General features: G+C 55.5%; 1 protein-coding gene across 8 annotated transcripts in view; it reads left to right on the plus strand.

The window, feature by feature from the left end:
* The first annotated feature begins 15,997 nt into the window (after positions 1-15,997).
* NTNG2 (netrin G2) overlaps positions 15,998-25,217 on the plus strand; it is a 69,069-nt gene continuing 59,849 nt past the window's right edge. For 4 of the 8 annotated variants that reach the window (XR_013353934.1, XM_077851163.1, XM_077851168.1 and 1 more), the window contains exons 1-3: positions 15,998-16,127; positions 19,752-19,880; positions 20,118-20,811. Coding sequence is in view for 7 of the 8 variants with exons in the window: in XM_077851163.1 (XP_077707289.1) it covers positions 20,599-20,811 (213 nt within the window). In the remaining variant the exon portion in view is untranslated. Of the gene's footprint in view, positions 16,128-16,202; positions 16,323-16,784; positions 16,804-19,751; positions 19,881-20,117; positions 20,812-25,217 lie in introns of those variants that run through there. The other 4 variants (XM_077851166.1, XM_077851167.1, XM_077851164.1 and 1 more) reach the window with 4 other exon arrangements.

Raw genomic sequence — 25,217 nt, forward strand, 5'->3', positions numbered from 1 at the left:
TCTGGCGGGCATCTCCTGTGTGCAGGCATGCTGCCAGGACCTGGGCATGGCAGCTGAAACCTGCTGTCCCCTGAATACAGTCCCTGCGAGACCTTCCCACCCAAGCCACTGTCGGGGGTGGGTGGGGGGTGGGCACTGCCTGATTCACCCCTCCCTCCACTCAGATCTTCACTCGGAGGAGGGTTCGGGACATATTTGGGAAAATCAATCATAACTATTAGGGTACAATTCTGCTATTGTGTGCACACATAGCAATAATAACTGCATTGTTGAATGGGCCTCCTATATTCTAGCAAGCACTGGCTTCTTTTAAATTAAGCGCAATTGTTTTCTGTTTTTCTACTTTTTAATCTGAAAAAATTTCCAACCTCTGCAAAAATAGCAACCTCCCTATACCCTTCGCCTAGACTCACCAGTTGTTGGCTCTTTGCCACAGGTGCTTTATTCCCCCACCCCCACCCCACCCCCGCCACCCCATATCCCTGGTGTTATTGGTGATGTTTTGCTGAATCATTTAAGAGTAAGTTTGTGGACATCATGCCCTTCAGCACCAATTACTTACAGTTTGTCTCCTAAGAATAGAGACATTTTGTCTCCTTTTTCCATATGTTTTTAAAATGTACCGAGGTGAAATTCGTGTCGTAAAATTGACCGTTTCAAAGTGAACAATCTCGGGGCATGGAGCACATCCACAGTGTTAGGCAGCCCCTGCCTCTGTCAAGTCCGGAACACTTCCAGCAGCCCAACATCAAACCCATTACCATTAGGCGATTGCTCCCAGTCCCAAAATACCCGCCTTCATTCCGAGGGTCGCTACATTTCAGGGCCTCAGGATGGTGATCGGGTTCAGGAATTTCACATCGATGGAATACTACCAGCCGGTACACGACCCATGTGCACACTCTGCTAATTTCCCCAGTGCTGTTCTTTCCGGTAATTTCCCTTTTTCCCCTTGATGCAGGATCCAGTCCAACAGCCCACACTGTGTCAGGTTGTTTGGCCTCATCTTTAGCCCTTTAGACCAGTTGCTCAGCCCTTAAAAAATTATGTATACATATATTATTGTTTTTTTAACGTTGGAAAATTTTCAGATTTACAGAAAAGTTGCAAAGACCATGCAGAGAGCTCTCCACACCCATCACCTAGTTTCCCCTAGTGTTATCATCTCCTACAACCATTATATATTTGTCAAAGCTCAGAAGTCAGCACTCTTCATGGATTTCACCTGTTTTTCCACTGTTGTCCTTTTTCTGCTCTGGGATCTGGCTTTGCATTAAGCTGCAGCCGTTTTGCCTTTCACAAGGCTGACGAGGCTGACAGTTCTTTGCACGTGTCGTTTTAATCTCCTCAGTGACTCTAGGATGGAGGTACATTATCAGGGTTCCAGAGAGGAGAGGAGATGGGGATCAGAGGTGAGGTGACTCACCCAAGACCACTCAGGAAATGAGGAGGCAGGACTCAAACCCCATCACTCTGGCTCCGAAGCCTACTCTTCGGCATCTGCACCAGGAATGCCACTTGCACACTCTCACACACACACACACAAACACACACAGCTTTATGACATAGTCAGCACTTGGCTCGTATAAAAAAGTGTTCACAAAACATCAAATGGTAAAACCATGGCTCATTTTGTACAACAGGTACATTCCTGAAAAGTTAACTGTGGCTCTCTGGAAGGATTTACTAGAAAGTAGGCATGTATGGACTGCTTCCTGAGTGCGACGTGCTTGCATAAGTTTCTTTACCGGATCAGCAAGCAACCTTTGGTGGGATGTGTTTTTGCGCCCATTTTAGAGATGTAAAAATTGAGTGCAGAGAGGAGAATTGACTCGTTCCAGGTCTAAGAGCCAGGTATTAGCTAACCCAGCTCCTTGAACTCAGCTTTTTGCCCCTTTCCTCGGAGTGTCCTTAACCCCCGGGCTCAAAACGACCCGCTTTGGGGTCTAGGGGCCCCCACTGTCCTCCTGCACCCTGGACCAGCGGCAGCCACAAGCTCTGGGTTTGATGGCCAGAGAGGCTCCAGGGTCTGGCCAAGCGAGGCTCCTCGCCACTCTGCTTTGGGGCTCCCGCGCCCCTGGAAGCCAGTTCAGCTGCTGGGGGCAGCCGGTGCCATTCCTCACTCACACGGGATATGCTAATCTGGGGCTCCTCTTTAATAACGGGTCCAGCTGGTAGGAGCTTTTATTTCAGCAAAGTGTGAATGCTGTTGCCATGGAATGCAGCCTTATACCCAGGGAGCAGGAATTACCGGGAGGAGAAGCCGCTCTGGGTTGTCTTTCCCTCTCTCCAAGTTTCACTTCCCTCTGTGTGTTTCACCACCGATTTTCATTTTCGTCTGCATGGAAAACTGGCACACGAATGACGTTTGAGTCAAGGCGCTCAGCACTTTCTCTTCCCCACTCTCCATATGTTTACAAGCTACCCCTTCTGGGGCTGGGACAGGAGGAGGGAACGAAATGGTTCTTTTTTCCCACCATGCGTGAAAATAGCATCCGAGGGGAGAGTGGGACACGATTGGTCCAATGCAGCCAACGTCAAGTCCTCATTCCCAATAGGACGGCGATCCCCCAACTGCTTCTCCACCACTCTTGGCTCCTGTTTAAACTTGATTTGAAAGTCTCTTATGAGAAAGACAGGCTGGGAAGCCTTGGTCATGTTTGGCTCGGTGTGTACGCACACGGTGAGCACCCCTCTCCTGCCACACCGTCCTCGGTGGCTGGGAGCACCCCCTTCAGAGTCAGCAGTCCACTCCCCACCACCTGGGTGATCTTGGACCAGTGACTTAACTGCTCTGAACCTCAGTTTCCTCATTTGTAAACAAGGGGGAGAGAATGGTTACAGCACATTGCCGGGGGTATAAAGGTGATGGTTAGAGCACACACGGCCCCACACAAGCCAGCTGCTTGGTTGGGATTTGGTAACAGTATTGCCTTTTCTTTCTAGTATCACTACTTCCTTCTTTCCTTCCTTCCTTCCTTCCTTCCTTCCTTCCTTCCTTCCTTCCTTCCTTCTTTCCTTCCTTCCTTCCAAGGGGGTGGGGGTGTGAGGGCAGGAAGGCACGGGAGGAAATGAAAGACTAAAATGAGACATGAGTGGTCCCTGACGTCAACTTCTTTGCAGCCTCGTCGAGGTGGGAGCCATATGTCCAAATAGCTATAGTGCAAGTCAGACCGTGATCATGTACTCACAGCCTGTGTGTGCTGAGCGCTCATGATGCGTTACACACCGCTCTGGAGTATACTTGTGCGTGCTTCTTCCGATCTTCGGATGAAGAGGCTGAGGTTCAGCTAACGTGTCCAAAGTCGTGTACTGAGGGTGGGGCTGGGACCCCAAGCCGCGAGTCTGGAGGCATGAGCTCCATCACCACACTGTGTCATCTCCCCATGAGAGTGGCCCAGGGGCCTCGGGTCAAGGGCTGGGCTGAGTTCTCCTAGGATGAGAGTGGAGGACGGCTTCTCAGGGAAGAGAGCCTCCGAAGCCATGCAGGGCTTCCTGAGACCCACAGAGGAAGGGGTCCCAGCCAGAGGCTCAAATCTGCTCAAATCCATTTGAGCACCTGCATTTTTTTTAAAGATTTTATTTATTTATTCATAAGAGACAGAGAGAGAGAGGCAGAGACACAGGCAGAGGGAGAAGCAGGCTCCATGCAGGGATCCTATGTCTCCAGGATCACGCCCTGGGCTGAAGGCGGCACTAAACCGCTGAGCCAGCCAGGCTGCCTAGCACCTGCATCTTTGTTCCCACATCTGTGGAAGGCAGATGTGGGCAGGGGCCACTCCCACCCAGCATGTTTGAGAAATAGCCTGTCCCCCATGGACTGAGGCAGGAGGGGGCAGGTAGGTGGGGCGCCATGAAGGGATCGGGAAGGCAAGCTGGGCTGGTCCTGAAGTATCCCTTTTGAACCTGATTTTCTAGGCTGAGAGCTGAGTGTGGCCAGGGATGGAACTGAAGGTAGAAGGAAGGGGCCTGGGGATGACAGGATCAAAGACAGATGACAGGAAGTAAGCCGTTGGCTGGGGAACCCCGTATGGATCATCCATGTCTTCCCTGGAGGCATCCTTTCCACTTCCCCAACTCAAAAACTCGCTGGGGTCACATGGAGGAACATATTTCTTAGGTGTTCATAGGGTCCCAGGTCACGGATGTCCAATGATCAGATGCTGCCTAGTGGTGTCAATACCTCATTTTGCACTCCTGAAATCATGAGGGATGTCTGGAATCGTGATGGAGAACAGAACCCAGGGTGGCTTGGCGGGCAGCCCATGGGGCCGTGTGTGGCCATGTCCTGTCTTCCTGTGGCAGGAGTTTTTGGTGCCCCTTGATCCACCTTGGGGATTCCAGACAGGGTGGGAGTGCCCAGGTGGGCCTTTTGAGGCATAGCAACGCCAAGGGATGCACACAGAGATCCATACGCTTTGTTATCAGAGTGTGACATCAAAGTCAACAGGTGACACACGGGAAGAGCTGACAGTGGAGACAATTTTGTTCGGGGGAGAGGATGAGAGAGGGAGAGAGGAAATGAGCACTGTGCCAGCAAGAGCAGGAAGGAAATTTGATTTTAATATTCCAATTAGCAGCTATACTGACCCTATTAATCCCCTAATTACTCGGCTTTACCTGTGCACACAGGAGTGATTTAGAATCAACACCCTCTTTGTCTTCCTTGCTGGTCCGTTCTTTCAGGTAGCAAATGCTGATTGAGCACCTACTATGGCTTAGACACTGGGAAGTCCACGTTGACCAGATGGTCCCAGCTGGCCCAGCAGAGCTTATAATCCAGGAGGTTGTGGGGAAGGGGCAAGAGGAACCAGGCAATCACAATACCCTGTGGGAACCTCCTTGTGAGCAAAAGCCTGGGATCCACTGGGGGCTGCCAGGTCCTGGGTCCCCCGTCAGAGGCCCTCTATCTGCCTCCTGACCCATCTGAGTTTTTTTTTTAAGATTTTATTTATTTATTAGAGACACAGAGAGAGAGAGAGACAGAGAGACAGAGAGAGAGAGAGGCAGAGACACTGGTACACAGGCAGAGGGAGAAGCAGGCTCCATGCAGGGAGCCTGACGTGGGACTCGATCCTGGGTCTCCAGGATCATGGCCTAGGCTGAAGGCGGCGCTAAACCGCTGAGCCACCCGGGCTGCCCTCATCTGAGTTTTATGACCATAGGACTCTATGGGTTGCTTGCTCCCCCAGGCAAGGCACACAGATCGGCCTCCGTGGGTACTTGGAAGAGCTGTCACCACTTTTGAACATCTACGAGCCCAGCCCTGGGCATCAGCAGCCGTTTGATGCTATGGGGTTGCATCTCTGATCTCCTTTTTGTAGATGAAGGGATGTTTTTCGTTTCTCATGGGGGCCTTATGAGTGGCGGAGTGGGGATCTGAGCCTGCTCTCTCTCATGGATGGTCCCAGGGTCCGTTCTCCCCACCCAACACCTCTTTCCAGCAGCACCTGCTGCCTCCCGGACAGCCAGAGAGGCAGGTGGAGGCTTCGGAGGAGGGGCAGGTGGGAGGGAGGGAGGAGGGAGATGGCAGTCAGGAGTCACGAATATCTAACATCTTGTGATGCTGAAACTCAAGAGCCCCCTGACTCAGCAGGATATTAATAACCTCTGCTGGTCCTTGGAGGGCGGCTCTGCCAGGGAGGCGAACAGCAGGGCTGTATCCGCCCCCTGCCGCCAGTGGCAGCTCACACACCACCCGTACTCACCTGTCTGTCTCCCCACGCCAGGCGGGGAACCTCCGAGAGCAGAAGCTGGTCTGTATCTCCAGCCCCAGCACAGAGCTCAGCACCCAGTAGGAACTCAATCAACAACTGTGAAGTGGGTGGACAGATGGATGGATAAACAGATTGACCCTAAAATCTCCCAGCAACATCACTGCTATTTCCTCTCCCTCCGAATCATCTATGTAATTGCTCGTAGTATGTCCTCAGTAAACGCAGGTTGCTGAGGTCAGGTTTCACATCTTCCTCAAGGAGCAGCGTTTCCCAAGTACCTGTTTGCGTCGGGTACAATTCTGGGCTGTCCACACGGTGGATGGAGACTCATCCCCACCCTCTAGATCGGGGAGACAAGGTGAGGCCTACTATGCTACTATGTGTAGCTCCCAGACATCACAAATCCATCACCAGAGAGCCAGACTCCTTAATCTCAGCCCTGTGTCTTGATAAGCTGGGTTCCCACTCAACACAGCCCTCTGGGTCATTCAGCAAGCTGGGGCCCTGAGGGGTGCCTGGGGATGGGGTCTTCCGGAAGCCACCCATGGGGACTCTGTGGGACAGCAGAAGACCGCACGACTGACCTCTGGGCTCTGGTGGGGGTAGTGTGTGTTTGTGTGTGTGTGTGCAACCAGCAGGGATCATTAGAATAGTTCCCAACCTGCAGGCCCCCAGTGCTGACCAGTGAAAGCAGGTGCCAGGTGAGTGCAGGGGTGAGGCCTGGAGGCCCTGCTGCTGGGCCAGGCACTAGCCTGGGTAGCTGCTGGGCCCTGAGGGTTGCCAGGGAGTGGGTGTTGCAGGGGCTCTGGGCAGTACCTCCACCAACCAGGGAATGCATGAAGCATTTCATCAAATGGGAGAAATGATCCTTGAAAAGAGCAGGGGAAGGGCAGTGGCCCTGCCTGTGGACACCTCAGGCTACGAGGCTTTTTCTGGAAGCAGCCCTGTCACATTTGGCTAAGGAGTTGCAGTCTCGCTCTTGGGTGCCTGAGACCCCGAAGGCACATAGTGGTTGCTCAGGATGTGTCGGACCTCAGGCCTGTGGCTCTGTGTCCCCCACCCTGCCCTGAGGCCACAGCACTCACAGCTCGCCTGGAGCTCGCATGGGTCTCACCTGTGCTCTGTGTGTGGCGTGTAAATGCCGGGCTCCTGGCAAGCGTGTTCTAGACACAGTTGCTGCTCTCCTTGGGGAGTTGTCATTCTGTTGATCGTTTGGGGAGACACTTGTACTGGGTGATCACAGACTGTGGCATTGGTATGGGACCTGCCAGGCCAGCAGTTCATCAGAAAATGCTGGCACTGGAAGGACCCCCTCGCTTGCAACCATGAGGGTCCTGAGGCCCAGTGAGGGAGTGCAAGACTCAGCCAGTGTCCCAAAGCTCACAGGGGACATACTTGGGGCGAGGAGCTCCAAGGCAGGGAGGTGGGGGGTCAAGGGCACTGGCTCTGGGGTCAGGAGGGTCTGGGGCTGAGTCCTGGTGTAGGACGCGGAGCAAGCTGTGTCACTCACTCTCTGAGCCTCAGTACTTCCCTTGGGGTCTGGCACGCAGTCTGTTGTCAGTTGATCAAGATTTCTTTAGACAAACCCCAGGAGTCTCTCCAGAACTCTGCTGTCCAAAGCAGCTGCAGCCACACAGTAAGGGCTGACAGGTGAGCATGGGGGATCTGGGGATCTCAGGGAGGCAGAGTTTGGAAGAGAAAGGGTCTCTTCCCAGCCTCAGGGTGGTTGGTGATTTGATCTGGCCTCCTGGGGAACAGTTCATTTTCATAGGGGAGGACAGGGCACCATTCCCTAGGGGACCCAAAATGACACTCCCTGGGGCTTCTGAGATCCCCTGGTTTGGGTGATCACACTGGGGGTGGTCTTTGCAGCCCTCTGAGCACCCCAAAGCTGTCAGTTAATTATTTAATTGTTAAATCCCCACAAAGAGCCTGAGAGGTAGGTGCTGTTATGTCTCCATTGCACGGATGGAAAAATTAGGTGCAGAGAGGTGCCCAAGGAAACAGGCAACATGTGGGGATTCTAAACCCAGGCTGTCAGGCTTGGGTGGGGGGCTGCTCGTAAACGCCAGAGGCCAGAGGCCCTCACACAGGGTCTGAAGACTGTGTCTGGTGGTGGTGGGGCATTACCACTTGCTCGGCGACCACCCCACAGGTGGGTGGCTCAGGACGCTAGGGGCCCCCACAGCAATGTCCGAAGCAGTGAAAGTAGCTGGGAGGGGTGTTTAGAGCAGTGCAGAGGGGTCCCTGATGTGGTGCTAGGCAGGGCCTGGAGAGGGGTGAGTCATGACGAGCCATATAGCTGCAGGTGCTAGAAAATTTGGATTCAGAAATTAGCAGAGTCAGGATATGAGGAAATTGGATTCAGAGCTTATGTTTTTCCAGATTAATACTACTACTACTACTACTACTACTAATAATAATAATAATAATAACTCCACTTCTGGGAGTCCTCCACAGGGTGGGATGCAAGAAGCCATGCCCTTCTGCCCATCAGATGTCATAAAAAGTAAAGCCCACAGTCAGGTGACCAGCCGGCTTGTCCTCCCCAGCCCTGGACACATCTGCTAGTAAGAAGGGGGAGCAGGGGTGGGACCAGAAGGTGGAAGAGTCTGGAGGACCCCGTGAAGACAAAGGCTAGTTAGGACCCCTCAGAGTAGGAGGAGCCCTACTGGGAGTGGAGGCGGCATGAGTTAAGTGTGGACATACTAGAGGTTACGGGCAACAGGCAGCAGTCAGCGGAGAGGGACAGTGTCACCTGCGAGCTGTCCCCGTCCATCAGGCCAACTGCCATTAAGTGAGACATGGAAGCCGGTTTCCAGGATCAGGGGTCAAGCTCCACGCGTGATGGGACCTGCAACTTCTTGGGAGCCCTTGTCTTGGGCTCCGGACCCCCCGAGCGGAAGAGCTTGACCAGAAATGAGGGGGAGCCAGGACTCTTCAGAAGCACAGGGGTGGGCCCATCAGAGCAGAGCCACCTCGTGCCCTTTGGGCAGGACCCAGAGCAGGACCAAGCATGGAGGGAGCAGGAGTGGGGCTCCGAAGACTCGGTTTTTGTGGTTTTTATTTTTAAGATATTTATTTATTTATTTATTTATTTAAGAGAGAGAGAAATCATGGGCAGGGGGAGAGGCAGAGGGAGAAGCAAGCTTCCTGCAGAGCAGGGAGCCCGATGCAGGCCTCCATCCCAGAACCTCGGGGTCATGACCTGAGCCGAAGGCAGACACTTCATGGACTGAGCCACCTGGGCGCCCAGGATTCAGTGTTTTGATGGCAGAGAAGTTTGTATGCCCAGTGGCCCTGCAGGTGACAACTTGATGACAAAACTGTTGCACGTTGAGTGTGGGCGATGAGGAAAGACAGAGTTGGAGGGAACGTCCTTGGGTTGATTTATTTCCCCGCACTGGAAGCCGTCTTCCAGAACTTCCAGCTGCCTTTGGTCGCAGGGGCTCTTGCTCTCGGGCGGCCCACACCCAGATGGTCTGACCAGGACGCAGCACATCAGCTTGGTGGCGACCTGAGCGGGGCTCTGGGGCCCAGGCCACTCCAGGATCCCTCGGCTCTCCGGGGAGCAGGAGGGAACCAGCCGAGGCAGCAAAGCAGGTACTTCTATAACTGGGTGATTTTGTGATCAGCACATGTCTGAGGGGGAAACCGCACCTGCTAGCTGTCCTGGAGGCTTTCTCAGTAAGAAAGAGAAAGGTTTTCCTCTAGGCGAGGAGTCCGGGGTGGGAGCAAGGAGCAGCTTCCTCCAACTACCACCACCTTTTCCGTTCAGATTGCCACTTTTATTCAACTCCTCTCTCCTGGCTGGTGTGCACCCCACCTTCAAACACCCCACGAGCAGCCTGCACACCTGGCGATCACGGGGAGGACCCAGGCGAGGGATCCCACCTTTGAGAGTGGGCATGGTTCCTTCCTCAGCCCCCCAGTTCTCGCACCCCCTGACCCTGAGAGCTGGGAGCAAGGTCCCCCACATCGGGAGAGGGATGGGTGGGGATGGGGGTGGCAGTTCAGCCTCCTGAGAGTGGATTTCGAACGGTGGTTTTCGCTAGAGGAGCTGCCCCGGCCTGGAGGAGGGCCAGGGCTGGTATCCCATACATTTCCCAGACTCACTGACCCCCGTGGTTCTCCTGACACAGAGCAGTCCCCTCTGCTGGGCCACTGGCTCCCTCGGGGCCCCGGACTTGCCTTCACCGAGGCACTCAGGGGAGGAGGGCTTGCCAGAGCCTACATTTAGGGAGCACTTACTACGACCAGAGTTAAAGATTCCTACGCGTGTCTCCAAGAATCCTCCCCAACAACCGTAGGGAGTAGGTGCTAGTATCATCCCCATCTGACAGATGACAAAACTGAGGCCAGAAGGGATGGGAGTCAAGGTCTGGGTTCCCACAGAGCCTGGGTATGATAGTTCTCCTAGCTCCTGGTTTGAACTTTCCTCCCTCCTATCCTCTGCTAGGATAGGAGTTAGGACTTGCCTCTGCTGTTGGCTTGGGTTTGTCTAGTGTTCTCTGGCAACGCTGCCAGGCTGGCACACTGTACACTGAGCCTTATACACACATATGTGCACGTACAGATGCACACACACGTGTGTGCGCGTGCTCCTTCATACTTCCCCAGACTCCGCAGCCTCCCTAGCTTTACCTGACAGTATCTGGCACGCAGTAGGTGCTTAGTAAACCTTTGTGAGGTGCACAGGCAGCCTGGTTCTGGTGACATGAATAAACTGAAGGCGAGACCCAGTGGACTTGTCACCACTTGCACCCCCAGGGCCTAGTGGGGTGCCGGCATACAGTAGGTGCTCAACGGGTAACCCAAAGTCTCCTGCAGGGAGACGTCACCACCGAGCAAAGCTGGCAGGGCCAGGGTAGTTACCCGCCCCCACTGAGGGAGGGAGGCCGGTGCTCCTGGGTATCCTCCATCTCGAAGACCTGAAGGATCCCCAGAGAGTCTGGAACCCACAGGCGTGAGCAGCAGTTGGCTCTGCAGGCTGGAGACCTGCAATCAAAGGTGCTCAAGGCATCGACTGGGCTGAAATCCCGGCTTGTCTGCTGGTCCCCCAAGAACAGGGATGGGGGGTTTCACCCCTGCATCAGCCACCTCTCCCGAAGGAGCCAAGTAGCGGTGCTTGGAGGAACCAAGCTCTTCCTCCTGGGCCGGGGGTGTTCACCGGATCAGGAATGAGACATTCACACGTGGACCCCAGGATCCCAGCAGGGCTTCGAGGATGGCGGGGGGAGACCATACATCAGTGAGCCCAGCCGTGAGGCCTGAGCTCAAATACTGGCACGGCCCTAACCGAGTCACCCGGGGTAGGCTCCTCAACCTCCGTGTTCTCATCTGAACAGCAGAGAGGACAAGAGCGTCTTTCACAGGGTGGTAGGAAAGCAGTAAAGTAACGTGCTGTGCACCATGCCTGGTGTGGAATACCAGAGCCACCTTGTGTTAAGCACTTTCTAGAAGCCAAACAGGTCTCAAGCATTAGCCCATTAAATCCTTACACCAAGCCTAGGCACTGGGTACTGTTATTATGCCCATTCTCCAGAGCAGACAACTGAGGCTTGGTGAGGTGAGTCCATTACCCAAGGTCACACAACTAGGAAATGGCGAGCAGGAGTGCGAGCCCAGGGCTGCTCATTTCTGAAGCCTTGAGTCCCAACCTTTATTATAGCACATGCCCATCTAAGACCTGGAATTAACCCTTGAAGCTGACTCATCCCATTTTACAGCAGATAAAAAACCTGAGGCCCAGAGAAGGAAAGAGAGTAGCCTGATCACGGAGCTGCTGCTGCAACAGGGCCTCCGACCCCCATAGTTACTGCGCACGTTTATCCAGCGCTTACTCTGCGCCAGGTATGAAGAGCTTTACGGGCATCGCTGCACATACATTTTCCAATAACCCTCGGCAGAGAAATGCTTTTGTCAATCCCATTTTTTGTTTGGGTAAACTGAGGCAGAGAGGGGTGGTAGCTTACTCAAGGTCACCCAGCCAATCAACAGGACAGGTAGGACTCGTACCCAGAGAGTCGAACTTTAGAGCCCTGGACCAGTACCGCTGTGTCCCCGCTTCCCCGCAGAGCCCGAGCCAGCCTTGCCCAGCAGCCTGGGTCCCAGGCAGACTTACCTGCCAGGGGAATGGGGTCTGCGGGACCCCCAGGGCACGGCCACCGCCAGGCAAGGCAGGGTGCAGCCGGAGCCCCCAGCTGCGAGAGCGTTGCCTCAGCTAAACTACCCAGGGAGATGGGCACAGACCCGGGGCTGGCAGGCCCGGCCTGCCTGAAGACCATTAGCCCCCTGCCTCCACGAAGAGAAGTTTATCCAACAAAATGCAGGCGAGCACAAGATCACGTTCTGCTTTATGTGTCTCTTGTTGTAGGCAGCGCACATCTTGGGAGATGTGTGGATGAAAGGCACCATATAAAATGCAATCAATTATGAATCACCATTACTGAATTAATCACATGTATGATTAATACAGTAATAATAATTAATGGGAGTATGGTCTGGAGATTAGAGCGGGGAACTGGCAGGGAGGAGCCGGGGTGCTTCTTGAAGGCTCTGCCATCGCCTGGAGGTGTCACCTTGGGGAAGGCCCCGGGCTTGGGTCTCGGTCTCTCCCGCTCTCTGTGTACCCCTGCCTTGGTTGTGGAAATAAGGGGCCTGGGGATGCCCTGAAACCCTGGACGGTCCTGGGCTAGTTCCCAGGATCTTACTACTCACAGCTGCATCGCAACTGCTCAAGGTCAGGGGGACAAATCAAAATCTGGGTCTGGCATAACAGAGACCAGAGCGCAGGAGGCAGAGGGTGAAAGCACGATGGAGGGGGGTGGGTGTCTTGAGCTTACACTTGACTTTAATCAGTGGTGCGAGCTCATTTTATCTGTCTGTCCTTTTGTCTGTCTGCAGCAGGTTTTGCCTTGTCTCAAAAACCCCAGAGGGCCTGGACCTCATCTGCTACCTCTCATTGCAAAACTACTAGATCATTCTTTTTTTTTTTTTTTTTTTTTGCGTGTGACTTTATAATTCCTATTATTCGTCTACCCCATCCATGCATATTTCCTCATTGCAAAGGAGTCAAGCAACACAGAAGGAATATGTATATAATAAAGCATGCCATCCCCCCATCTTTCCTGTTCATACTTTGGTATCTTTATTTTATATATATCCTTAAAAAAACATAGATGGAATAAAATTAAATGCATTGTTCTGCAGATGCTTTTTGGTAGTAGGTTTGACATACACAATTCAAATTAAAGCTGCCTAGTGGAGCCAAAACCCTGCCACTGGGGAGGATGGTTGGGCTGCTGGGGGTGGGGGGGGGTGTTGTCAGCAAGGATTTTCATCTTATTGCATTTTATTTTGGTGGGGGGAGGGGAGAGTCATTAACACTTTCCTGCCCCTGGTGCTCAGCTTCATTTCATCACCAGGAAAAGGTCATTTGTCATAAGGTACCTTGATGAAGTTTTAAAATGAACATCCCTTGACCACCTGGTCCCTACACAGTCGGATCCTATTTGTTTCCCGTCTTTATAGTTCACTTGACAGGACCTGGGTCTTCTGGATGCTGCATCGGCTACTGTCGGGATCATCACAAAGGGACCCTTCCGGGGCAAATCCTCTCATTATGCAGATGGAGAAACTGAGGCTGACAGCTGGGAAGGCATGACCCCAGGCCACACATCTAGTTAGGGGCTGAGTGGAGAAAAATCCAGTATCCTGACTCAGGGCAGTGCTCTTTCTACCATCCCATCATTTCCAGGGTCTGGAAATGGGGAGACCGGAAGATAGTTTCCAGATGGGTCCCTGAAAAAGTCTATTGGCATCAGCTGGTTGGAGAGGCAGGAAGCACTGGGGAGGTGTTGTAAACATCGTTTCCAGTGGCCCAGAGCTTTGCATATGGGTCACATAAACCATCCGGGTAATAACAGGACGATGCACCCAGGGCCCCTCCACTGTGTTTAGACGAACCACAAATGAGAATCATCTTCCTCCACGTCTTGTTGGGTGTTCCTGACAGCATCCAGTGTCGGTGATGATGGAGGAGCAGGGCGTGGGGGTGACAGCAGGCTGAGGACCTACCCAGGTTATCACTCATGCTGCCTGCACAGAAGTCCCACACTGTGCCCTTCACTGCTGCCTGCAGGCCCAGTGCTTAAAAATCAAATTGCTGGGATCTGTTCACCTCTGACGAGGCTCCTCCTGCTAGATGCTTTGAGACCAGGGAGCAGGTAACCGGGGACTGGCATATATTCGCTCTCCTAGACATCTTTTCATATGGAGCCCCTCTCCAGCGAGATGGGAGGATCTGAGAGCAAGTGTCGGAGGAGGCAATGGAAGGCCTTGTTTTGACCCCTTGGAAAAGGAAAGATTCACATGTCTCAAATGGGGAAACTGAGGCCTCAAAGCAAGCTGCACTGTGCCTCAAGTTAACCAGTGAGTCAGGCAGTGACAGAGTACCACCCGGGAAGCCAGAGAGCCCTGCCTCCCAGGCCAGAGTCCGCCTTAGCTGTGTGACCTTGGGCAATCTACTTATCATCTCTAAGCTTCATCTATAACTTGGGACTTTGCTAATAGGAGTTAAGTCATGGGTCTGTTGGGAAGAATCAGTGGCTGATACATATAAATCGGTTTGCATGAGGCCTGGCATAAAACAGGTGTTCAATAAATGTTAAATTATTGTTACTGTTATTATTATTAAAGCAGATGAGAGTCTCTAATTCTGTCTGGTTTTGTGACCACAGCTGAAACATTTGGCAGTACAGCCCTCTCCCAGTGAAAGGGGGAACCACCAGCAGGGAAGGGGTCAAGGTGGAGGTAAGAGGCGGTAAGAGGGGGGTGGGGCCCAGAGGTGCCACATCTCCTTCCTGTCCCTGACACCCTCTGTGACCTTGGACCAGTCCCTCTCCCTCTCTGTCCTCAGGCTCTTTGTTCTCGGTGCATCCAAATGGCAGGGCTGGCTGCCTGAGCCCTGCAGTGAGAACCCACCCTGGAGGAGGCCAGGAGCACCTGAAAACCACCCGTCCCCCCTGGAAGATGGAAGCAGCTCTCTGCACGGCCCTGGGAGACAGGGCGGCAGGAAGCTTCCCCCAGCGTTCAAGAGCCGAGGGCGGCTGGCCCAGGGTGGCAAACTCCTTGGCCTCTGCCCGAGCCCCTGCAGGAGTCCTCCCCGCCCTCCTCCCATGCTTGCCAGGAGTGAGGGCCCTCCTGCCCCCCTACTCTGCACTCCCTCCGGAGCTGGCTTGGCTTCATCAAAAGCAGGGCCCATCAGGGTGGAGGCGGCGATGTGTCAGCTGGTATTCAGGCTCTGGTTGTGCGCTCAGATCGCTCCCCCTCCCCATCTCCCCAAATCCACCCACCCACCCTTTTACCCACTGCTTGGGGCCTTCTGGGTGGCAGCACTTCACAGAGGGAGTCAGAGCGGCAGCCTTGAGCCCTTGGCTGTTGGGGGTGGGTGGACTGACTCACTTGGCCCCCTCCCTGGTGCCGATGGGGCAGCCCCCACACCCCTGGGCGCTGGCACCCCGTCAGGCCCCGGGCTTTTGGAAAAGGAAGCTGCAGCCCCGCGGCGCCTGACCCGGGCCGCCTGAGGATGCGCTCTGCGCGCACCGACCCGCCGGCCCCCGAGCCCGGAGGAGATGCTTAGGCAGCGACCCCCCGGAGCAGGCTCGCTCCCGCGGCCGCCTGCTGGGGCCACCCTGGCCGCGGGCCCGCCGGGACGCCCCTGCTGGCGGCGCCCCTCCCCGGGCCGTGGCGCGTCCCCCGAGTCTCGCAGTATTTCCTTCCTGCACCTTTAAGAAGACCGGTGCTCCGTGGTGGGATGGTGTGTTAAAGCCACACAGAGGAAGTTACGCAGCCCGGATCAGACCGAGAGATAAAAGCCCCGATGGTGATCGTGAGAGATGGCAAGAGGATTTAGCCTCGGCATTAACTTGGAGCGGAGTGCAGGGGGGCGGTGAGGCGCCCGCCATCTGGCCCCGCGCCGCGCGGGGGGATGCCCCGGCGCCCCGACGAGCCTCCGCGAAGCCCACCCGGGCCGGGGGCCGCCCGCCGCCCGCGCGCCCTTCCTCTCCGGGCCGCCCCGGGGGCCCAAAAAGTTTGCACTTGTTAGAGGCGACCTTCCGCTCGGCCGGGGCGGGCGATGCGGGCGGCGCGGGCGGCCCCCTCCCCCGGCCCGCGTCTCCGGGACGGCTGCGGGCGGCCCCCCCGGCGGCCGGAGGGCTCCCCGGCCCGGGTCTGACGGCGGCGGCGGCGGGAGCGGCGGGAGCGGCGGGAGCGGCGCGGCGACAGGCAGCGGCCCGCAGCCCTCCGGCCCGCGCCCCCACCCAGCGCCGGCCAGGGCGGGCGCAGCGCCCGCGGGCGGCGGTCCTCGGCCTCCCGGGTCTGCGCTCCGGGAGGCGGCTCCGAGCCGGGGTAAGGCGGGCGGGGAGGGCCGGGGGGGCGGGGGGGCCGGGCTTCGCCTGCCTGCTTCCATTTCTAAAGGGCTTCGGTGAGCACGCAGGCTTCCCCGGGCCCGGGAGCCCCTGGAAGCGGCCCAGCAGAGGCTCGGGTGCAAAAGTTATCTGGTGGCTGCTGCTACTAGCGGAGGACCGGAGTCGCCCGAGAGGGGTGTGTGAGTGTGCATTTGTGGCAGCATCTTAAAGGAAAAGCTTGTCTTTCCGGCTGGCTTTTTCCTCCCAGGGTCTTTTTCCATCGTGTGTGTGTGAGACAGAGAGAGCGTGTGTGCGCGCGCGCGCGTGTGTTGGGGATAGATGTTGCAAGAATGTGTGCATGTGTTTGTGGAAAGGAAATTAACCCTTCTCTCGCGCCACTCCTCCGCCGCGATCTGATCGCCACCGGCGGCGGCACCCCCCTCCGTCTTCCCCGCACCCCCTCCCGTCTCCCCGAGAGCTGGGCTGTGTGAGTCGCACAGAGAAACTCTTGGCCAGCCGGGCTGGAAACTTCTTTCCGTGCGGTGGAGGGGTGGGCTGGTGGGGGAGGGGGTGAGCGGGCAGCGGCCTGGGGGCGGCCCGGGAGGCGCGCAGCGGGGAGCAGAGCCGCGGGGAGGCGGGAAGAGCACCGCGGGCTCGCGGGGGTCCGCCCGCTCCGAGTAAGTTGCCGGCCCGGGCGGGGGGCGGCGGAGGCCCGGGCGCTGGGGGGAGCGGCGCAGGGGAAAAAGGAGGCAACTAATTCCCGGGCGCTTTGCTCGGTGTCTGCTAATTGAGGGAGGCGGCGCCGAGTCGGGGGGCACCCTCGGTGCCGGCGGGGCCTTGATCCAAGGCGTGGGTAATTGCTGCCGGGGCTTGCACTCAACTTGGGGAAGACAAAACGCAGCTGCGGGACTTGGGGGTGGGGGGCACGCCCCTGTGCGATGCACGCCCCCCACTCCGTGCAGCCCACCCGGAGCTCGGACTCTGCCCCGACTCCTCGGGCCGCGGGGACCGACCCCAAACCCCCGCCTAGCGGAAGCCTCCTTCTCGCTCCCGGCTCCCCAGCCCTCAACTTTCCGGGGCTCCCCGGGCGCCGAGATGCCCCCGTTCCAGGGCTGGGGGGCACCCGGGCTGGGCCGTGGCTACCAGGATGCGAGCCGAGCCAGCGGCGCTCGGGGCACTCCCCCACCTCTGGACCCGGCCCGGGAAGGTGACTCGGGCGCGGCGGGCTCCTTTCCTTCCCAGCCCTTGGGCACCACCCCCTTGAAGGCAGATTTCCCTCGGCCCGCAGCCCCCGCTGGGGAGGGAGAGAGGGAACCTCGGGGTGGGCAGCCCCCGGGACCCCCCCTCCGAGCCCTTCAGGGACCCTGCGCCCACAGCGCCAAGTTTCCCACGAGGTGGGGGCGCAGCCGGCAACTCCGAGAGGACCTGCTCGGAGCCCAGGGAGCTCGCAGAGGCGCTAATTCAATCAGACAGAGAAATCGGAGTTCAGAAATCCTGGTAAAATCTAATTTTCAGGTTTTAATACCCTGGCTATCAGCCCCCCTCGGTTCCTGAGGACTCTTAAAAGAAATAAAGCGCATTGATTCTATTTGTTTCTGGGAGCTGCAGTTTCTTAATAATATCAGGTGAAGATTTATTTTCCAAGGAGAAAATGATCCACCGGGATACAACCTCTTACTCTGAAATTTCCTCTGCTGGCTTCTCACTCCCTGCTTTCCGCCTCGTTATTCCGCCGACTCTTGCTTCTCTCCCTCCTCCCTCCTTGTTTTTTTTTCCCCCTTTTTGGCAAAAGCCGACTGTAATATTCGCTTGCTGAGCTCACAATTCTCCCTATAATACCAGCAATGCCCGGTTGATGGACTAGTTGTAAACACGTTTGTTACCCCGCCCCCAGCAGATTTGGTTGTTGTTGGCTCCATCAGCCCCCATCACCACCCCATTTTCCAGGGAATGCACAGCATTTGAGCCAAAAGAACTGCAAAGCAATTAATAGAATTTCAAGTTGCTCCGCCCTTTGCTCTCCGTGGCCTCCCGGCCTCCGGGCCTCGCTGCCTCCCCGGGTCGGTCTGGCGGCGCACAGTGGAAGCCCTGAGCAGCCGCCGGTGCTGCAGATGAAGGCAGCCCGCAGCCGCGCCCCGGTGCCGCTGCCTGTCAGGAGCTCCCTACCTGTTACTGAACAGTTAGGAGTCCGCGGCTGGAAGAAATAATTAGGGACGTGCTGTTTTCTGGGCAGCAAAGCTTGGGTAGAGGCATCCAAACCTTTGCCGGCCGCGCTATTTTATTTTTACTACATTTTCTCAGGTTGTAAAAATAGTCGCCAGGCGGGTTCTTTCTGAGAGTTTCTAGCAAGGAGCGCATTCAAGGCCAAGCAGGTTCTATAACAGGTTTCTCTTTAAACGGCCAGAGGTGAGCAGTGAAAATGTGGTCCCCCCCCACTAGGCTCCTCATTCATCTCCATCAAGAGCCCTTCAGCCAAGAGAGAGGGGCAGGGGCCGCCCTAATGCAGATTTATGATTCCCCCAACCAGGAGCGTGGGGCACTGGCTGGGGGCTTCTGCAGGGAGCCCAGGTGAGCGGCCAGCTCCCTCTGGACAATGTCCACCTTCCCGGTTTGTCATTTTTGGCAGCAGTGTGTTTGTGTCTGGGTGGAGAACGGGGTTTCATGGAAAAGGGATTAACTCTTCAGGGACTCTTCCATGTAGAGTGGCTCTAAGAGGGTGTCAGGTGAGAATCACGCCGAGGAGGTCAGCACCAATGCCGGAGCAGTTTGGGGATTGAGAGGCACTAATCATAGGTATAATAATCAGAATAATTAATAACGCAGGTGCTTCTGCTGTGACTCATTGCATAACCTTTGCCCTATTGACTAGTATTTTTGGCCAGGATCCCACACTGACTGGACTCAAATTCTCCTGGTGATGTATCAAGTGCCTGGGAACACACCACATTACTGGAGTGATGTTTTCTGCAATGTAACATTTGTCTTAGTTATAGCTCTCTGGGCTCTTAAATGATTATCAGTTGCTTAAAATAGTAAAGCAATAATCATAATAGTGACTCGTTTATAGACACACCCTCTGAGGATTATTGCAGAATTTTGGCCTCGATCGGAAAATCTAACATGACAAACCATAGTCACTTCTGTGGAAGTCTTCAATATCTCTAGTTTCTTAGTGTTGAAAATTAAGTTCATCGCTGCAGAATTTGGAGGGGGATTTATCGGCACCTGGTTCTTACTGGTTGGCCCACACGTGGACCATGCTTTACCTGTACCTGTACGTCCAGACTCATCTGCACCCATGGTGACAGCTCTGACATTTTGACTTGTTGGTCACAGTATTTTAAAGCGACCACTCAATCTTGACTCTTGAGCATGTTTTGCAGTCAGTGACCCCCAAACAGGGGGCTCTTCTGCGGACCAACACCCCCGTAAATGAGGGAAAAAGCGAATCACCTTTGAAATAATGTGTCCAATCTCCAAATGTGCAACTCTGATATTAATAAAAATAACCCAGTTTTCTCGGGAGACCTTGCTAATGCAGCCTCATTTTTTGCACATTTTGCCAGAGAGCTTTTGTTCTTATACATCTTTATCGCCCCCCCTTTCTCTTTTTAATTTGTTGCAGGTGTTGTTGCTAATGAGCTCTCTCCTCCCCTCTTACAATGAAAGACGAGCCAGCCCCCGGGTACCTGGATGGATTGAGAGCTGAAGTGTCAGAAACTTCATAATAAGTTGCCGATGGCTACCAGCCAAGGTCAGCTGGCCCCCATTAGGGCCTGTCCCCACAAAGCAGAGTCAAATAAGCTTCTCCCCAGTTAAAACCTCAGTCGCTTTTTTATGTTGCAGTCCAGCCACACAATTGTTGTCACTTTAAGCCCATATGAAAAGAAATCTCTTTTATTGGTCTGAGATGCCAGTCCAGTCCCATAGAGGGAACATGTTTCCAGCTAACACGTACACCTCCTGATTTTATTTTATCTTTACAACACAGGCTGGAGGGTTGTTTTGCAGTTGTGTTGAGCACATCACCCATTAAGGGCCCTTTAAAGACCGGGATTGATTGGAAGGACGAAAATTAAAAGCAATCTGATCCGGCCTCATGCCAGATCCCTGAGGATTTGCTCCCTATCCCATTTCCATCCACTGTCACAATTTGAGAGCCTGCCTGATTTGATCAGATTCACCTCTGGGAGAGGTTAATGCCAAGGTTAGGAGGACACGAAGTTATGGGCAACTTTTTGATCTGCCCATCAGCAGTCTGAGAAACGCTGGCTCTGAGTTTTCCGAATCCGCCTTTGGGAAGAAACGAGTTCCTCGCTCCTTGCAACCTGGCACTGCTCGAGGCCCTGGGACATCCAGCCACCGTTGCCTGGTACATGTGGCACTTCCATGCTGAGGCCCAGAGTCCCGCCTGACCCAGCCGCTGCCTCTCCAGGGCCTCTCTGGGCCACGCCCCTTCCGACAGCGCAGCCATGCTGCACCTGCTGGCACTTTTCCTGCACTGCCTCCCGCTGGCCTCTGGGGACTACGACATCTGCAAATCCTGGGTGACCACAGATGAGGGCCCCACCTGGGAGTTCTACGCCTGCCAGCCCAAGGTGATGCGGCTGAAGGACTATGTCAAGGTGAAGGTGGAACCCTCAGGCATCACGTGCGGAGACCCTCCTGAGAGATTCTGCTCCCACGTAAGTCAGCCCGCTGCTGTTCCTTTTGCTCAGGCCAAGTGGGAGGGGGCCTGGGCCAGACCCTTGTGATGGGTGAGCAGAATGGGAGGACCAGGGGCAAGGTTGACTTTTCCATACCTTGGAGCGAGAGCAGATGGCTGTCCCACCTTGGAAAAGTGCCAAGGCAAAGGCCATCCCAGGCTCTGCGGTCCTGTGATGTCATTCTCTGGGGTGGGGACCTTCTTGGCCAGCTGACCACTAGATCGTTTTCTCTTGGGAAGACCATAGTAGTGATAGTGCCTGCGCCACTGGCCGTGCAGACAAGCCCCGCCTCCATTGTCAGAAACTCAGCATTCTGGGCGAGGGAGCAAGGTGCTACTTGCAATGTAACACTCTGTCCATCCCTTCTGCGGTGCCTCGTCCTGTCCCACCTGATCCAATCCAGCAGGCAGTTTTGCCAGGCCAGTTATGCCCTCACCGAGCCACAACTTTGCCGGGGAGAAGGTTTGATGGTTGTGCAGAGGGGATTCCTAAGGGTGGAAAGGAGACAGACCAGGATGGACGGTGTGGTTCTCATTTCAATTCCATCCCTTTGTGCGGTGGCTGCAGTCACTGGTCAAGTCAGGGGCACGGCAGACGGTCAGAGATTGTCACTTGAGCCCTTAATTAGAGAAGGATGAGGTCTTAGAGCAGGGATGACTTCAGTACTTCAGTACTCAGTGTTACCAACAACAACAGCTGTAATGATGGTAGGGACCATTCAAGTGACCTCGTGTGGGGGCCAAGACCTTGATGTGCAAGTCCTCCCGTCAGCTCAGCCAGGTTGATTCTACTGTATGAAGGGGGAGTTATAGGGTGTGGGCTCTGAACTGGTGGCATCTCCGGGCCTCTGTTCCTTCATCTGTAAATTGGGCATCATAGGAATAAGAGAGCTGAATCATATGTGTAAAATGCTCAAAATAGGGCCTGGCACACAGCAGGTGCCCATAGATGTTAGCTGTTGTCATTCTTGTACAGATGGAGAAACTGAGGACCAAAGTCGCACACCAGGAAGTGGTGAGGCTGCGATTCAAGGGTCTGGCTCCAAAGCCACTGAGCTAAACTGGCTGCTGAAAGGGGCCTTCCTGCTGGGCAGTGCCTTGGACCCCCACACACACCCTCTGTCCCCATCCCCATGCTTGGCAAGAGACTGGGCCGGGCTGCCAGGCTGCAGGAGCTGATGGGAGCAGCTCATCGTCACCTGTGGGGTGGTTGCTGCCTCCACGTGTTCTTGAGAGGGCCTCTGGGCCTCTGGGCTTCCACCTGGACTGAGCAGGTGCCCCGCTGGGCTCCTAAGGACACCTCCATCCCACGGGGAGCTGCACTCCTATCACAGAGCAGTCAGCCTGGGAAGATAAGCTTCCTGCTTGGACAGCCAGCAGCCAGATGTGAGGCTGTCACTGTGGATGGTGGCTGGGCCAAAAGAGCCAGCTGGGGATGGAGGGCGGGGAGAAGGCAGCACAGGGCTGGGAGTGGGGACAGGGGGCGGGAGCACCAGATAGATCATGGGGATCACTGCACTGGGGATTCCAGGACTTCACTGGCTCAGGGATGAGCAAGGAGGTCAGCTCCTGAAGGTCAGGGGGAAGCCAGGTTGGGGGCAGGGAGCCTAGTTATGAGCCTGTACGTTAGGCTGGCAACCCGGCCCAGCTCATGCAAAGACTTCTCCACACACACCCTGAACAGAGTCAACCTCTGCCTCTCGTATTGGAGTCTTGACTGTATTTCTGCTCTGAAATATTAATCATTGCCTTAATGTACTAGGGGGAAGGGTGCGGGACAGGGCAGCTAAATCATATTTCATTGGACCCGTTTCTGGTCAAGGGCTTGAGGGGTGGAGATGACCATCAGATGCAAGTCTGAGGCCCTCTCCTGGCCAGAGCTGGCTCAGGATGTCCTCAGCTCTGGACCTCTGCCCTGCCTCCACCCCCACAGGGAGGACCCAGTGCAGCTGCCAGGGTGGGGTGCTCACCCCACCGCTGATCCTAAGGCTGCCCCACCTGAGCCCGGCAGGTGTCATTGAGCACTGGAGTCTGGGAGGAACTGACATCCCTTCCCTTCCTTCCTGGGAACACAGGAGACGAAGAGCGGTGTCTTCAGCATCTCCCCCATAGGTGTGTCCTCAGTGTCTCCACACCAGGAGACACACGGGCTGCCATCCCGCTCTGCCTTTGATTACAGTTGTGTGGCCAACAAGACTGGGGACTCTGCCTTGGCAGGCGGATGGGGGCTGGCTTCTGCAGGGATCGGGGAGGGGGTGTCATATCCAAATACAGTCAGGTCCCGTGCCACCTCCCCTGAGCAGGTCCTGTGTGTGTCTCATGTAATCATCTCTAGGATTCCCGGAGGTGGGTGCCGTTCTAATCCTGTTTTAGGGATTAGAAGGGGTTGCCTAAATCCTGCCAAGGTCACTCAGTTTAAGAGGCTGGCTGGCAACTTGTCTGCAGCCAGGGCCTGTGCTTACCCACTAGGTGTCTCGGCCTCCCCTCTCTGAGCTTCAGTTTTGTTCCCTGTAAAGTAGAGGTGATACTGTTCACACGTCACAGTGCTAGCAAGAGGGAGCAACCTGGCCGGTGCCAGGCCTGGGCTCCGTGCTGGCACGCAGTAGGCACTCGATGTGCAGTAGGTGCTGTGCATTTATTAGTTGTTAGGACGCCCTCGGCAGTGTCCCTGGCTTTGCTTCTTTGCCTCTGTCCAGCCTCGAGATGGCCACACCCTGAATTCCTGGGCTCCGGGCAGCAGGCCTATGCGGGGTGGTTGGGGAGCTCGAGTTCCCGCATGTGTGGCTGGTGCTGTGCACCACCAGGGGGCGCCCTAATGGCAGCCGGCCCCCGCTGCCCAGCTACCCTGGCTAGTGCCCAGGGGGTCGCTGCGGCCACCTAGCCAACTGGAATGTGAGCCCTGGAGCACCCCCGGGGGTGCAGGAGGGGCTGAAACGTAGCCGCCCTTCCTGGGGTTCAGGATGCAGACCCTCCCTCCTGCCAGGCTCGCCGTCCTTCTGCAAGGCCACCTGAGAGCTGAATTGTAAATTCCAGCCTGGTGAGGAAGGGGCGGGGGAAGAAGACCAAGATAAATGAATAAATAAAAGCGTATTGGCTCTAAATGCACAATGAGAATTAATAGGGATGAGCTCTCAACCAAGGATCCTAGGGCAAGGGCAAAATTTCAATGAGGACTACAGGAGAGGAGGGCAGCCCCAGGCCCCCCACTCCAGGCCCAGCCAGACAGGGCCAGGCTGGCCACACTGCAGGGCCCGGGGGGCGGGGGAGGGATACCCACAGAGGCTTCTCGACCCCTGGGCAGTTGGGTGTAGGAGGCAGCCCCCCAGTGCTCCCAAACACTCTCCCGTGTCTCTGCAGACAAAAGCTAACCCCGCGTCTCAGGAGAGAGAAGGTGAGATGACAGGGAAGAGAGAGGGGGTGAGGCTCTGGCCACAGACCAGGCAGGTGGTGTTTCAAGCGATCCTACAGGCACCCACTCGTTACCTAAAGTATAGTCCTTGGACTCACCTTGTTAAAAATGCAGAATCCTCGGCCCTGCCCTAGACCTGCTGCGCCAGAAACTGCATTTTAACGAGAAATCCAGGTGATTTGGATGCATGCGGGATATGGTCTGAGAAACCGCTGCTCTCCATAATTGCTTGGTGGGGGGTGCCACCCGTGGCTGACGTTCCCAGGAGATCTTTGCGGGTTAAGTAGGGAGTCCCTGTTGAAGGAGAGGGTGAGGTGCAGGAGGCATGGGGGGCGGGGGTCAGGAGGGGGGGTGGAGCCGGGGGCTGACATCCCTGAAACCCTCTGCAAGCTTCCAAACAGAGGCTGCAGGTATCCTGCCAGGGTGATCTGGGGCAAGGCATTTCGATTCTCTGAGCCTCAGCTTCCTCATCTGTACTGGGGGGTGATTACAGGGGTGACCCTGCCTTGCCCGCCCCACCAGCTTCCTGGGAGGAGATGCCTCTTTCAGAATATCTGGAAGTGCTTGAAGAGGGTGAGTTCTGCTAATCCAATCCATTAATCCAATTGATCCTCTTGATTTTGAAATAGATGAGGGAGAAACTTTGTATCCAAGGAGACTTTCCATGCAGAGGAGAGCCTTGGTCTTGGTCTTGACAGGGAAGCCAGGAAAAGGCCATGAAGGTGTGTCTTGTAGCACACTTCTTCCTCTGCACCTGTTTTACCATCTCTGTGCCTCAGTTTACCCAGATGCAGAGCACATGGCCCTATCCCCCCAGCCGAGGGGACTGTTGGGCTGATTAAGGTAGATGGAAGGTGGATCCTCGGGTCCTTGAGCTCCCCCTCACCGTGACATTGAACTTGTATGTAGAACCAAGGTCATAGCCCTCCTGCCTCCTGCCAGACCTCAGTGTTCTCATAATGTTCCGGGGCAGCAGT

Source organism: Canis aureus, chromosome 16, assembly GCF_053574225.1.
Source record: "Canis aureus isolate CA01 chromosome 16, VMU_Caureus_v.1.0, whole genome shotgun sequence".
Classification (NCBI taxonomy): Eukaryota; Metazoa; Chordata; class Mammalia; order Carnivora; family Canidae; genus Canis; species Canis aureus.